This window comes from Haliotis rubra, unplaced genomic scaffold (assembly GCF_003918875.1).
Source record: "Haliotis rubra isolate DU_JTF1 unplaced genomic scaffold, ASM391887v1 Scf574, whole genome shotgun sequence".
Taxonomy (NCBI): Eukaryota; Metazoa; Mollusca; class Gastropoda; order Lepetellida; family Haliotidae; genus Haliotis; species Haliotis rubra.
The window spans coordinates 447,832-464,140 of NW_025767273.1; the positions used below are offsets into that span (position 1 = coordinate 447,832).

Genomic DNA, 16,309 nt, shown 5'->3' on the forward strand with positions numbered 1-16,309 from the left:
GAATGTCTAACAGGAAACCTTTTTCACAAGTGTTCAAGAAAGTTATAAAAATTGGTTTCTATGTTGGTACAGAAAAGTAAGAAATAAGACACACAGGACAAAGGTCCCAGCCAAATGTCACGAACTCCCTTGTACTTACAGTGAGCCTGACTTGTCCGTTTTGGTAGAGTCTATATTCTCGGATGATGCCATTAGGGTTGAGGGGGTGTATCCAGGTGAGACTGATGTACCGAGCTTGGACTGCAGCAACTGAGGGTGGGTCGAGGCCGACTGGACCTGTACACCAGGTTACACAGATCAACTATTAGCACAACATAAGGAAGATGGTAAAACAGGAGCAGAGATGCCAACCCTGAATCTAAGGAAAACAGAGTCATGACTGGCTGAAATCCAGGCCTGGGCACCAAAGGTGCGAGTTGGGGATGAGCATGTGGTCTGCTCTGCCATTTTGTTTCACTTTCATACAGACTATGACATGCATTTGGAAAAACTTTGTGAAACTTCATCATCAGCAACACGAAATATACACAATTGACACCCAAAGGATCACACACTAAGCTTCTGAATGCTTGTACCAGTGTTCACTCAAATAAATCACCAGTGAAATTGTATACCGTGAAAATAAATTCAGAATTTTTTCTCAAAAATCGGAGAGCAGATTTTGCATTTGAAAATCAGAGTGGTTGGCATCTAAGGAAGATGGTATTTGTAAAACAGGAAGATAGGCTTGTTAAATCAAAGGCAAATACTGTCGTCCACTGGGTGGTAATTATTTTGGTCGGTTGGAGTACATTTATATGCTGATAAAGCAATTTTAATGTGTACAGTTTATAAAGGCGTACACATGAAGCTCTCATAGTTTGTGAAACTATTCAGCATGATAGGCCTTAAACAACAGACACTTTACTGCTTGAACTGTACAGTTTGTATGAAATTATATGCCACAAACGTAATTGAGAGTCTTGGAACTTGAGAATTTGCCTGTGCTGTAAAATAGATTGGGAACTTTTGCCACCACTTCATCAGGATATTAATAATACTGTCACATCTAAAAATCTAAAAGAGATTATATGTTATATCCTGATATAGTACTGGTAATTATCTCTGCCGGTTCCACAGATTGATGTAAAGCAGACAAATGTCTGCCATTTATGGATTTCAGTTCATTTCTTCAGATTTCTGTTTGATGGTTCAGTAATTTGGATCAGTAATTTCAGGTATTTCAAATGTTTGTGTCAAAAGGTTAAATGAATTGTCAGGTAAGCAGCATCAGTAATCATATCTCGTCAGTTGTACAGTGCTACCTGTACACTGGGGCTTTTCAGATCCATTTCTTTCAATTTTGATTTGAATAACAAAAAAGACCATATTTTCATTTTATTTTGTCATTTTGGTTTAACTTACGATCTTGTTTTGTGACTTGCGGAACCCAGTTGGAGAATGTGGATCCGAGACTGTTGAAGGCTTGGAGACGGAACTCGTACTCATTGAAGGGCAGCAGGTTCTGCTTCAGGTAGGTTAAGGTGATTGTTGGTCCAAACACACTGAACAGAAAACAATCAGACCAATAATAGACAATATTACTATCTGCAGTCAGCCTTGAATCCAAGGCATGACTTATGAAGTGGAGGTTGGAGTGAATTTTGCATTGTAATGTAAAAATGATTTTGATTACATTTAAATTTGGTAAAAGAATTTCAAATGTGTTTTGATTCCTGTTGATATTTTAGAGATCCAAATACAATAGAGTCTGAGTCTTTAGGTATCAACTTACTCTTGGATGATGGCAGTTGGTCTCTTTTCTCGGAACTGATTTTTTTCATGTTGATATCTTAGATATCCAAATACAATAGAGTCTGAGGCTTTAGATATCAACTTACTCTTGGATGATGGCAGTTGGTCTCTTTTCTCGGAACTGCAGGATATAGGCAGCATCTTCCTCCGCATTGACCCGTCCCACTGGCCGCCAGGTGGCCTTGATGGACGTGGAGGTCTCGGACACCAACACAGGGGGCTGGACACCATCAGGGGCTGTGGACAAACATGGAGGTTCAGTGTGCCGACCAACATGGTAGACCATTGTACTGGACAGTGTGCTGGCCTATGTAGGAGACCATTTTATCCAACAAACAGAGAGGTTCAGTGGACAATCTGAATTTTGTGACATTAGATATTTGTAAAAAGTAGTTTGGGCGATAGATAACTGGAGATGATATTTGTGTTCAATGTGTTGAAACATCAAATCACATCAAGCAATATCAATGAGCCCAAGGGGATTTGAACTTAAACTTGTAAGTTACAAAAATAATGTCAAGAAACAGACTGCATGGCCGCCTCAGCTGCTAACTCCTTGTGGGGAGGTCTGCCTATTCTACATTATAAGTTGTTCACTGGTCACGGTGGGGGACATGGGTTCATGTACCCTCTATGTTAATTTGTTTATGTTCTCTGAGCCTGAGAGGGTATATCAACCCATGGGGCCCATGGGACCAGTGAACAATATATTTATCTTACTGAACACCTCAGTGTTAATTTTCAACTGTTTGAAGCACGGGTATTGGATCATAACAAGGAGTACCGGAGTTAGGCAACAGCCCAAACACTATAAACACGAAGTACCAAACTAATTCCCACAGTTTGGCATTTCCAGCGGATAACATAGAAAATGTTACTCGCTGGTAAGCGGAGTACATTGATTGGCTCAGCCAATCAGAAAACGACATTCATGTGTGAGGTAAGATAAAATAATTAATAGCCAGTCTTGTTATGGAGATTGTGTGAGCTACTCACTTCCTGGTGGGAGGTCTGCCTGCGCGGTGGCGCTGAGGATGTAGCTGCGGGTGTTGGAGGCGTTGACCTGGACGGTGTAGCCGGACATGGGGATGAGCCCTGTGATGGTCACCAGCTGATACACCGTGGTGTCTCGATACAGGCTGCGACGTTCCCGCACTGTGCTGTAGTCCCAGTTTTCTGCCACAAAATATTAACCATTTCTCAGCTTGGTCAGTGAAAATATTACATGAATTCCCTTTAAAAATAATGTTCATTAGGCCAAAGATTAATCTTGTAACAGCTAAATGTTTTCAGAAAGAATACAGACCAGCCAGATGAGGTGAGGTGAAATTGGGTTTAACGTCGTGCTTGAGAATATTTCGCTCATATGACGACGTGCATGCGTGTGTATGTGCGGCTGCTTGTACTAGCCCAGACTGAAGCTGGTTTTATAGTGCTAGCCCACTGAGATAACATGCCGCAGTGAAACATGAATACCCCACCCAGACACATTATACTGACTCCGAGCCAACCAGTCCTTGTTGTACCCATTAATACTGAGCGCCAGGCAGGGACCAACAAGTACTATATTTTAACGTCTTTTGGTATGACCAGCCAGTTGATGAGCATCATGCAGTATGAACTACAGCATGTTTCCAGACAAATATTGAAACATAAAATTTGAGCTACACAAACACAAGTATGATATATACATTTATTATCAGATCAAATTCTAAACCACAGACTTTAATCTGTTCATGATTAGGAGGCAATTTGATATTGAAAGATGAAAGATCAGACATGGCTTGAAAAGGGACTACTGGAAAAGACAAGCTTTGAATAAAGTGATACCCTTTTACAATACACTGAGCTAGTTTGACTTAAAATTTCACATTGAATGTTTGGTTCCAAATTCAATTTAACACAGGGGTGGAAATAACTTTAAAATTGCTAGTGTACTCCGGTACAGTGGCACATGTAAAGTCACTTGCCCTGATAATGTTTCCTCTATACCGGCCGTTTTCTTGTTGATTTTTTAAATAAACAACATAATTAACATTGGAATATCAACTGGACACCGGTACAGTGTGATATACAAATTTGCATGCCCGACAGAAAAAAACACTGGACTCGGGCATCGGGCAATGGGTTATTTCCACCCCTGTAACAATGTGTAATCTCCAGGTAATTTTGCTCTATATTGAAAACACAGCATCTTTATCCCATAATTACCATGGGGTTTTAGATTTTTACCTGGATCCTTGTAGAAAAGCCCTTCAAAGAATACATCATAATACAACTTCCCATTCGGACTGGCAGGGGCTGTCCAGCTAGCGTTGACTGAGCGAGAATCAGCGACGATGACGTCCAGGAGCACTGTGCCAGCTGGTGGCGACTCCTGTGTCCGAGCTTGGACCTCCTCACTGAAGCCACAGCCGATGTTGGTGCAGGCAGCCACTTGGAATATATGGAGGCTGTATGGTTGGAGGCTACCAACACGGAACTCTCGAACCAGGGTGTTGGAAACTATGATGCCGTTCTGGTAGAGGTCATAGCGCACTATGGCACCTAGAAACAAACAGCAGTCCTTACCAGAATCATCAGGAGGTTGGAGCATGATGATCACCATACTTCAGGGTGGTTTCTGCTAACAATAGTTGTGTCCATTTCCACTAGCAAATCATTGGGTAATGTTAAACGTACCTACAGATCAACATCATCCTCAGGGTTAATTACATTTGTAAACAGCACTGTCACTGTGCCAACTATTTTGGCAGCCACAGACAGCAGTGAGCAATTTTAGTTCAGCCAATATGAAGTTGCGTATAGTGAGAAAGTACCGTTAGGCAGTGTATGAAATAAAGCCCGCCCGACCACCCGAGCTGGGTTAGATTTCACACGGACGGTCTAGATTTACACCTAGCCAGCCCGATGGTCTGGTAAAATATTTAAAGGTCACATAAACCCTAGGGGGTACAAATACATAAATCACTAACTGGCATCGTTATAAATGAAACCCCGTCATTAAAACTACTCATTTCGACCTTTAATTGACTTAAATCGACCTTTTTTACAACAGTGCACAATTCTCACCCGCGAACGAAATTTCAACCAATCAGAGCGTCGCGCCTCTGTGTCGTCATATGAGGAATAGCTTTGAGGGCCGATGCAGAATTCATCTACATTTTAGGGGTTAAATTATCTTGTTTACAGGCTTGTATAAACCTGAAATCGTGACAATTGTTGTGGAAAATAAAAGCTATATGTTCTCACAATCTACTGTCATTTAATTTTGTCTCCTGCTTTGCCTAGTTTCCGAGTTACAACTTGTTTTCATAGACGATTCTGTCAAAATCGATTGGTGTCGTTAGGCCCTATTTGTATAATGACTGATCCAAATCGATCCCATTTCTGTGTTTCTTTACCTCGTTATTTAATCATGTCATGTAAAAATCTGTTTGTATTCTCAAAACAGTGTTGGCCCATAAGTTTTCACATGCAATACAGCAATTAATACTCCCTTGTTGTAACCCGTGTTAGGTGGTATAAACCTACACATGTTATTTGTCATCATTCACTTGATGGTCAGTTAATGAATTTATAACAGGTATAATTAGTGGTAACACACTTAGATTACCCGACAAAGGTTCCCATTTGGCATTTCTTGTGTCTGGAGTAAATATTCAACATTATAAACATCGATCAAAGGATTAACCGATAACACGCTGATTGATTAATTACTTATATCTTACACAGCGGAATTGTCAAAAGGTAGTGTTTATGTATGTAGATTTACTAATCTACACTGAATACACTCTGTCGTGTGTCGGTGTCTGCGTAAAAACAACGTCCTTCTTTCAAAGGATTAACCGGCAATACATTGATTGATTGCCCATTATTGGCTAACTAAATTACTGTTTTTAAAGAAAGGCGGACATTACGCAATTAGTTGCCAGGTGTGCTATCTTGGGTGACCAGTGAGACTATACACCAATACCTGAAAAGATTTATCACTTTTTAAGTAAAATTAAACTGTTAAAAGACACATCATTTGGAACAGTTTTGTGGATATTGATGGATACATTCCTCGAACAAGGTAATGGCCTGATATTGTTCCTATAACTTTAATCTGTTTTAATTTTAATATTTGCTTTTTGATTTTATTCATTTGTCGTAGCATTCAACAGAATCATTGTTTTCGCCTTGAAGTGTAATGAGTCAGACAACATGCACTAGGGTGTGTGTGCGAATTATGATTCACATTGGCAAACTATAAAATGTCTAGATATTACAGTTCTATTATAAATCCACTATAAGTATCAGCAGATCGTCTGCTTTTTATTTAGTTTCAAAATGCATACAAGTATGATAATAAACTAATTAGGAATATAAGACCAAATATAAAGACGCACATTGACTAGTATCTACATACTGGTGAACGGACATTAACCATGGGAATGTAGCAAGAAATTTATCGTAGCAGTATTGTGACTTCGACCCCATCTGCGGCTTCTGTGGAAGAAATCGTTATGTTATAAGTTGTGTCATGCAAAATCAGTTTGGTTATGATTCCAATACATATTTAACTACGAGTAGAAAGTAGTCTTGATTATCTAACTTGATGAAACAAACTATAATCTCATTAATTCTAACAGATTTTTTATTTTTAAAATGGCGGCCCTATCGGGAACATCCGCCAGTCTGAGGATAAATGGTATTTAGGTTTGTTTTCACGAGTTACTAAATCAAAACTACTTTCTACTGGTAATAAAATATGTATTTTATTGATGGCCAATAGGATTTTGCATGACATAGCGTATAACATAACAATTCTCTCGTGGCAGAGGTGGGTGTCAATATAATACTACTTACAATATTATTGTTAGCCGACCACAACCTCACTTCGAGGAAGAAATCGTTATGTTACAAGTTGTGTCATAGAAAATCTTTATGGTCATCAATCATATACATATTTTACAACAACTAGTAAGTAGTTTTGATTCTTTAACTTCAGTGAAGCGATCTGAACACAAGTAAGATATCGTTTCAGGCTTCCACAACGCTCAACCGCACTCACAAACATAACCGATTTAGCACGAACTGCGGGGTCCTGTGGAAATCTGTGCATGGGGACACCATCGCCCGACCCCTAGGAGCAATTGACGACAAAGCAACGATTGGCATGTCATCGTTGATGTCGAGAAATCATCAAAATGATGAGCGTGCTACACATTTTCTATACAACTAACTGAAAATCGTTCCTCATATGACGTCACTGCAGTGCTCTGGCGACAGAGTTACGTAACCTGTCTGTGGTTTTAAGTTGGCGGGCGAGAGGGAAGCAGGCGCCTTTTTTGCCACTTTTAATCGCTCGGTATTAATTAACCTCAAGTTTTTAAAGAATAAATTTGGTGTTCCACATACGACTAACCACGAATCTTTCATATGTAATGGTTAAAAGAGTAACAAAAAACAAAGTTTAGTGGTTCTTTAAGATGTTATATACATCTGAGTCATATCTTGGTGTCTGGTCTGGTTAAATCCATTTTGGACTGGTAACATTTTGAAGTTACCAGTCCTGATGTCTGGCTGGGGTTCGGGCTTATTTCATACACTGCTTTAGGAAAATATTTAAAAGCAATTGCTGCACAAGTTAAACTTGTTAGAGAAACTAATTTCTTCATTTCTTTTAACCTTACTCCCATCAATGAAAGAAGTCAAAGTGCTCAGTTCCAAATTAAATTAACAGGTTGAAAACAGTTTCCAAGTAACCAAACCTTATTTAAGAGGCCTGTATCATGACCATAGGCCTATACATAAGTAGAGAATGATTAAAGTTCCCACAACTCACCATTTGGCTGCTGGGGTACAGCCCATGTGACAGAGAGTTCGGAGGGACTTGGGGAGGTGACTACGGGGACTGGGACGCCATCAGGGGCACTCTCTTCTGTGGTGACACTGCTGGGGTCACTCTGACGACACCCACCCCCTGTACAAGCCTGCAAGGACATAGTGTCATACAGTGTCATACTCATACACGGGGTGAATAGGATGGGCATTTGGAATGGTTATACTGCCTGACTTATTCTATGGCTTTTTGCAAAATATCCTGAATGGTACATAAAGAAGAAATAACATAGACATTATATTATGTTTTTTTTATGGTCAATGGAATCTGTAAACTAACTGACAGAAAGTTCTTGCTTTAGATGTCAACTGATTCCCTGTCAAACTATTGCCTTTCCTCCTAATTCTCTACTTTGGGGAAAGGTCGTCCTGTGATTTGTAGCTTCTGTTTGACTTGAAAAGAAATGAGTTATTTCCCATTTGATTCCCTTACTATCCACCCATGAAGTATACTGGACCCAGGAAGATTTGGGTTAGAAATGGTCTTCAGCAACCCATGCTTGTCTTAAGAGGCAACTAATGAGACAAGGTGGTCAGACTCACTGACTTGGTTGACACATGTCATTGTATATTAATTGCATAGATTGATGCTCATGCTGTTGATCACCTGGTTGTCTGGTCCAGATTTGATTATTTACAGACCACTGCCATATAGCTGGAATATTGTTGAGTGTGGTGTTTAACAACCAAAGACACCCATACTATCAATTGATTTGCTTGTCCTATTTCTCTACTGGGGCCAAGGCTGTTTGCCTTGTTAGTCAACAATTCACTGACTAATCAGAATTAAGCTATTTCCAAACTTCCTGGTAGAATTCCTACTGAACATCTCACAAATGTACAGTAATTATCACACATACGACGGGGAGTCAAAACAAAATAAAGCCAAGGGAGGCAACTCTGGAGTGCTATCAAAAAGGCGTACCACTAAAAATAGTATTGCCATTCAACATATCTGAGATGTGAGCCAAAACCCACACTCAAAACTTTAAACATTGTGACCCATAATAACTATTACCTAATCAATGATATGACAAATTACAAAAAGCACACTCTCATAACAATGTACAGTAATTATCTATGTGCCTGCTGTGGATGTTCCTTACCGCGAGTCTGATGTAGTAGGTGGTCCCTGCCGTCAGGTTGGTGATGATGTAGGAGGTGAAGGCATCAGAGTTGTTGTACACTTCCTGTCCGGGAGAACCTGCGTCCAGAGACAGGTACAGAATATATCTCTCCAGCATTCCGTTGATCTGCTCCGGTTTGCTCCACTTCACATCCACTCTATTTGTTCCTGGAACAGTCATTCGAGTGAGTCAGTGAATTTAGTTTTACATTGCTTTTACCAATATTTCAGCAATATAATGGCGGCAGGACGCAAGAAATGGGCTTCACACATTGTACATATGTGGGGAATCAAACCCGGGTCTTTGGCATGATGAATGAATGAATTCTTTAACCACTAGGTTACCCCACTGTCTTAACAACAGTTATTTGAAGACCACTGTCCATCAAACATGGAACTTCAGGTCCAGTCTTATATATTGGGTGGGTCAGTCTGAGAGAATGATAATGATAATAATAAGGCCACTTATATAGCGCTGAACTTCACGCTGCATGCTCTAAGTACATACAACATGCTGGACATTATTACCCTGGATAACCCAAGCTGACTGTGAGGCGCTAGAAGGTTAAACGTCATATGACTTATAGCACTGGGTACCCATTTTCTGTTGGGTGAGCAGAGGAAATTTTGAACAAACTCACTTGCCTAAGGTGAGAGCACATGTGTTTTGTTGTGGGGCAGGACAAAAGTCCTAGAAACTTTCAGGAGTCAAGCTACACAAACACATTCATCAAGTAATCTCTGTGACCAACAGAATCTGAGAGTTCCACCCAAAATAGGACAGTATCTTGTGAAGGGACATAAAAATAATACACATATTTGTGGAAGGTCATGAAAAATGAAAATTTATACCATTGATAAAATAAAATGAGTTTGCATTTTATCCTTGCCGACTGACCCACCTAGAGCAAGTAGTCGCGGTCTGCTGACAGCAGAAGGTGGTAGCTGGGCTGTACTGAGGACGACAGATGGACTCTCCATGCAGCCTGCCGCTGTGCAAGCTTTGATGTACAGAGAGTAGCCAGTGAAGACACGTAGGTTGGTTACGTTGAACTCCTTCCTGCCCCCGGTGTAGATGATCCTGTTGTCCATGTAGAGGAAGTAGCCTGTGATGAGACCGTTGGGCTTGGACGGTGGACCCCACTTCACAAGCAGGTATGTTGGTCCTGCCTCAGCAGCAGGGGCCTGAACGTTCTCAGGAGCTGAAAATGAAATGGTGGAAGTGCACAAGCCTCAGTAGCTCAATTTCATTTCTATGAATATACAGATTGAACATAAACTATTTACTTTAGATTATAAGGTTTCAGCATGAAAACATCACTAAAATGGAGTACATTTGATACGACATTAATTCATCAATAAGGAGCAGAATCTTCGTCTTTTGACTTCACTGCGATACATCAGCCAAACGGTTTCAGAGGAGATGAGTGTCAAAGACAAATCTTGTAAAAATATTTTATGGAGACAGTTGCTTGTTTCTAGTTTACCTTCTTCATCTGTGCGGATAGGAGCACCATCCCTACTCTCGGTGCAGCCCCCTGATGTACAGGCTGTGATCTTCATCAGGTAGTTGGTGTAGGGGATCACACCGGACATATTGGCTGGAATAGTAGAACACAACTGAAGACACTTATCTGCCTCATTCAACAGACGACAACCGAAGACACTCATCTGACTTAGTCAGGAGAAGACAACTGAAGACACTCATCTGACTTAGTCAGGAGAAGACAACTGAAGACTCTTATCTGACTTAGTCAGGAGAAGACAACTGAAGACACTCATCTGACTTAGTCAGCAGAACACAACTGAATTCATTAAGTTGTCTTTGTCAACAGGCGCCAACTGAAGACACTCACCTGTCTTAATCAACACTTGTGTCATTCTGTATTGATCAACCCAAAACACAAACATCAGTGTTTGTAGACATCACCATACCCATGCTTATATCCTGCATGATACCTTAGTGGTAAATATCTGCAGCCTCAGCCAACAGCTTTGTCATAGCCACACAAACATGCCAACTAGTCCATCATCATTCACACTTACTTCTAAGCACTGCTCATGTAAGTTTGTTTGTTTGTTTGTTTGTTGTTTAATGCCATACCCAGCAATATTCCCGCTATATGGCAGCGGTTTGTTAATAATCGAGTTTGGACCAGACAATCTAGTTATCAACAGCATGAGCATTGATCTACGCAACTGGGATACGATGACATGTGTCAACCAAGTCAGAGAGCCTGACCACCCGATCCTCATTAGTCGCCTCTTACAACAAGCATGGGTTACTGAAGATCAATCCTAACCTGGATCTTCACAGGTGGTTCGTGCAAGTATGATGTTGGGTACTGACCTCCTCTGGTCTCAGCATCGGTGAACTCCATGAAGACAGGCGCTACATTTTGGTCATCCTGGTTGTAGGCTGTCAGCACATACTTGGTCAACAGACCCGATGTACTGGTCGGCTTCAGCCAGAAGGCCTCAATGATATAGCCTGACAGGGCTCGAACCCTGGTGGGAGCTACCACACCCACTGGCGCTGAAATAACACACAACAGCACATAATAAACACAGTTAAGTTTTACATTGTCAGTAAACATATCCAGTTAAGGGAACATTTGTTTTATGATGTCAGTATTTCAGTGTTCTGTGATATATCTGTGATAACACTGTGACCAATCAAAATGTCTTCACTAATTAACTTCTTTTGTGGTAAATATTGAGAAATATTTTATTTGTTTTAATTTGGATAGCACCAAAATACAGCCAATCCGCTGCTCGATGAAGTTTCTTACACCGTTTTCAGCTTATCTGCATGGAAACATTCCTCTTTACAATAAACTAAAAGGTATTATCCACAGAGTTGTGGTGGTGTGTGGTCCTGTGCACAGAGCGCAGGTCACGAATCAGTTGAAGTTAAGCAACGGCAAGCTCAAACAGTCCTTGGATGGGTGACTGTGTTTGACAGCTTGACTCCTGAGAGTTTCCGACCTGCCCCACAACGAAGCACATGTGATCTCACCTTAGGCAAGTGAGTTTGTTCAAAATTGCCTCTGTTCACCCAGCAGAAAATGGGTACCCGGTTGGATAAAGTCATGTGACTATAACCTTCTAGCGCCTAACAGGCAGCTTGGGTTATCCGGGGTAATAATAATCAGGGTGTTAGCACCTTGAGCATGCTTTGTTTAGCGAAAATTTAACCAAACCTGCAGAGGTTTTCAATTCTTTGAAGAGAGTCAGTCCTTGGGGTACATATTATGCATTTTCCGGCTGAAAAATGTCCTGTGACAGTTGTATCAATGTTTTTGAATTTTCGGCTGAAAAATGTCCTGTGACAGTTGTATCAATGTTTTTGAATAAAAGATTGTACAATAAATAAACTCTTTTATTTATTATCACGGACCCTACCTCACGGAGTTACCTCCCTTAAGCATGCGCACCAACTGGGTAGGCTCCTAGACCATTATCATCATTCCTTCTGCTGAATTCTTATCAGTGAACAGAATTGCGGGGAGGTGGGAGGCCCTACCCAAGGGCGACTCTCTTCAAAGAATTGAAAACCTCTGCAGGTTTGGTTAATTCTTTTCAGAGAGATCGTCCTTGGGGTACATATTATGCATAAACACAGACTCCCAAAGACCGGAGGCCAGGGAGGAGGAATTCTGTCCAAGCACACTCAAAATATAGCGATCATTATCATGGAAAAAAATTGAACAGGCGCCATAACACTCACCTGTCACTTTCGACCCAGTTTAAGCTTCGAGAGGCATTATGGGAGGGAACTGACAGGGAGGATTTGTGCTCAAAGGCGACCTCTAGCATAATGAGACATTTGCGTAGTGCGAATATCAGTGAAATCCGACCCACTAAGTGGCTTCTTTCATGAGAGCACCGTGGGGAAAACAAAATACCACTCACTAGCGATACAGTAACTCCGTAGAGAGAATCGAAGGGGTACAGGTTCTCTGAGTGAGCTCACATTAACAGACATGTCAATAATGGAATCTTATTGTACAGTAGCGTCAAAACAAACCAATAAACCAAGACTCACTTTCGGTCAGGGTGGCAGGACACTGTCCACTGGAGAGAACAATGCGACCAAAGTTTGCCGCGATTACGGGAATGCGTGTCGAGCTGATAATGGCGTATAAGCGTGCTTGGCGGCTCCAAATAGCGGCAGAGCAGATCTCTTCAATGGGGAGTGCCGATGCAAAAGCTTTTGATGCGGCTACTGCCCTGACCGAGTGAGCCTTCAACCCCTCAGGGGAGGCTTGCCCTTAGCCTGATAAAGCGGCACAAATACGATACTAGCCAGCGAGACAAAGTCTGCTTGCTGGCTGGCAGACCAGCCTTCCCGCCACCGTAACAACAGAACAGCTGGGTACCCGTACGGATCCCCTGCGTTAGTTTGATATAGACTTTGGCGTCTTCACGGACATCCAGCGGGTGAGTGCTGCGTAGGAGTGGTCCCGATGTGGAAGGCTGGGTAAGAGTAGGAAGTTCGATAGGAGCTGTCACATGGAAGCGTGATCGACCCCGATTCGGTAAAAAAGTATCTGGGAGGCGAATACTGACACGATCCGTGTGAAACACAGTCAGCGCCGAGGTCGGACGACATAGCATGTAAATCGCCGACTCTTCGACCAGATGTTACGCCACCAGAAAAACAACTTTCCAGGTCAACAACTGAATGGAAATAGCCGATAGGGTGTGAAAGTGGGACGGACAGCCAATCGAACACGATCGACAAATCCCAAGGTGGACTGGTTAAGCCTGAGAGCAGGTCGAATCCGTTCAGCGCCAGCTGGCGCTATGCGAGGGTGCTGCCCCAGAAGAGCACCATCGACAGGGGTGTGAAAAGTGGAAATAGCGGTGGAGTAGCAGCGAATGGTGAAGCCGCCAGGCCTTCTTCCAAGCGAGCTTGCAAAAACTCCAATACTCGGACTAAATCCGCCCAGAAAAGGGATCTGCAATCCCCTTATCTGAACACCAGCGGCGCGCAAGCGGGACCACCTATCCTCGTACTGAGCGTTTGTCGAATCCGCCTCGAAGCCAGAATTGTGTCTGCAACTGCTGCAGGAATTCAGCGTGCCTCGAGGTTAGACCTGACAGAGGCCAAGCCACCCACTGAATCCGTGGATTTGGGTGGAAGCTCCGTTCTGAGTGAGAATGTCGGTCGCCAAAGGTAATAGAACAGGAGGCTGAGCCAGAAACCTGAAATTACGGAAACCAGCTCTGTGGCGGCCAAAGCGGTGCCAGTAGCACAAGTAGCCGAGCTGGCTGGGTGGACAGCTAATGAAAGGACCACGGGGAATGAGTGGTATGGCGGGGAGCCCAGAGCACTTTGCCCGTCCAATCCAGCAGGAAGGCGTCGGCAGCCAGCGCCCTCTGGTCGGTATCCGAGAGCAGAACACGGGTGTCTGATCGTCCCGCCCGGGCGCAAACAGATCCACCTCGAGCGACCCGTACAACTGGGAGATTACTGTGAATATCTGCCTGTCGAGCATCCACTCGTCGCGGGGCCAGGATCCGGCGAAGGCGCATCTGCTCGCCGTTCTCCAGCCCGGGGAGATAAACAGGGAGTACCTGACAATGCGTACTGAGTGGCTCCAGAGGAGAAAGTCCCACGCTTCCCGGGCGCTGGGGACACCGTGCCTCCCTGCTTCAGGATGTATGCGACATGGCCGTCTGGTTGTCTAACTGAAGGCGGACTACCTGGCCCGCGGACATGCTCTCTGAAGCTTTCGAATACCAACCGCACAGCTCTCAGTTCCAACACGTTGATGTGAAGGTGAGCCGACTTCGGACCAGAGTCCGGAAGCCGACGAACTGCCAAGCGCCCCAGCCCGTGAGGGGCGCATCTGTCTGAACTGTGAGAGCTGGCGTCGGGATTTCCAAGGGAACCCCTGGTGAGATTCCCGACATTTGTCCACCACTGAAGGTGAGGTGTCAACCACTTTCGGGGACTGTGAGACTGCGCTCCAGATCCTCCGTGTGAGTCCACAGCCGAGCCAAAGCTTGCTGTATGGGGCGCATCCTCAAGCAGCGCCGCCACACTACAGAGATCGTCGCCGCCATATGGCCCAGTAGGCGGAGCCAAGTCGTGCTGGTGCCTGGGGCTGGGAGAGGAATGAAGATACCATCTCGAACTCTGGTGACCCGGTCGGGCGACAAGAAAGCGAGATCCTTGTTCGCGTTTGGAATCGCTCCAAGAAAAACCAAGTCCTGGGTGGGTACCAGGTCGGATTTCTTGAGGTTGATGATCCACCCCAGTCGAGTTAGAATGTCTATCACTGTGTGAGTAGCATCTTGACTTCGCTGGCTGTGTTAGTGCTCGAGCAACCAGTCGTCTAGGTAAGGGTAACAAGCGCCTTCCTTGCGCGGCGAGCTAGGGTAGCTGGGACTAACATGAGCTTGGTGAACACCCTTGGGGCAGTCGATATGCGAAGGGAGCACCCTGAATTGGTAATACATCCCGTCGTAAAGAGAGAGCGAAGGTACTGCTTGAGCGAGGGATGTATGGGGGTATCTGAATCGCATCCTTTAGGTCGATTGGCGTGAGCCAATCGCCGGGCTGGTAGATGAGATCACCGGCGCAGTGTCTCCATCTTGAAGGATGGTACCGAGCATCGCGATTCAACCCCTTGAGGTTGAGAATCGGACGGAACCCGCCGTCTTTCTTCGGGACGAGGAAGTGCGTGGAAGTAAAATCCCGCCTGTTCCTCTCCGGTGGAATGCATTTCGATTGCGGACTTGTCCAGCAGAGCCTGAACCGTCGGCGCAATATGTCGCCCTGGCTGGCATGGCGGCACGGAGTGCGCGTATGCGGTGAAGTCGAGGCGGACCTCGCTTCCACAGTGGGAGATGGCCTATGCTGACCGTGGCCAGCACCCAAAGCGTTGTTGGTAGCCTTCTCCCATTCCGGCAGGAATAGAGAAGGCGACCTCCCACTGGGATATGGGGTAGGAGGCGTCGTGTGGACCCTAGTAGCGGAGCTGACTGGGTGTGACACGCGGCTTGGCGGCAGCCTGATGGGTTAAGCGGGGAGGTGGGGCAGACCTCCAGCGCGCAGCGAAAAGGCTGGGAGCTAGTCGAGGACTGCTCCTTGCCCCCTACCCTTGGCGGACCTGTTCCTCCGCCTACCCTACCAGCGGCGAAGCCAGCCCGGCGGACTTCGGGTGTAGGCTGCACCCGGCGGAGGAAGGTGGCGCGGGCGGGGCGAGACACCCAGCGGGTGCTCCAACAAGGCCTTAGAATCCTTGAAGGAGGTAGCTGCAGCGGCAGCCTCCCGTATGACCTGCTGGGCCCGGGGAAGAGGGCGGCTCCCAGGCGGAAGGGAGAGCCAGCAAGGTCTGCTGTGTTGCTGCCGGTACCTAGGCGTCGACAGCCACAGCCGGCGCATCCCCATGACTGCGCACATCACCGTCGGCGCAGCAGACCGCCAAAGAAGTCGGCGAGGTGAGCCTGCACTTCCAGCTGGCGAGTAGCATACGACATCGCGGCGAC

General features: G+C 44.5%; 1 protein-coding gene across 1 annotated transcript in view; it reads right to left on the reverse strand.

Annotated features, from left to right (window-relative positions):
• LOC124254531 (usherin-like) overlaps positions 1 to 16,309 on the reverse strand; it is a 133,108-nt gene that overhangs the window by 43,880 nt on the left and 72,919 nt on the right. Inside the window, 10 exon segments of the mRNA XM_046688345.1 lie at positions 140 to 276; positions 1,405 to 1,544; positions 1,881 to 2,031; positions 2,791 to 2,970; positions 4,027 to 4,341; positions 7,625 to 7,772; positions 8,787 to 8,974; positions 9,709 to 10,008; positions 10,294 to 10,407; positions 11,157 to 11,342. Of these exon segments, the coding sequence (XP_046544301.1) occupies positions 140 to 276; positions 1,405 to 1,544; positions 1,881 to 2,031; positions 2,791 to 2,970; positions 4,027 to 4,341; positions 7,625 to 7,772; positions 8,787 to 8,974; positions 9,709 to 10,008; positions 10,294 to 10,407; positions 11,157 to 11,342 (1,859 nt within the window).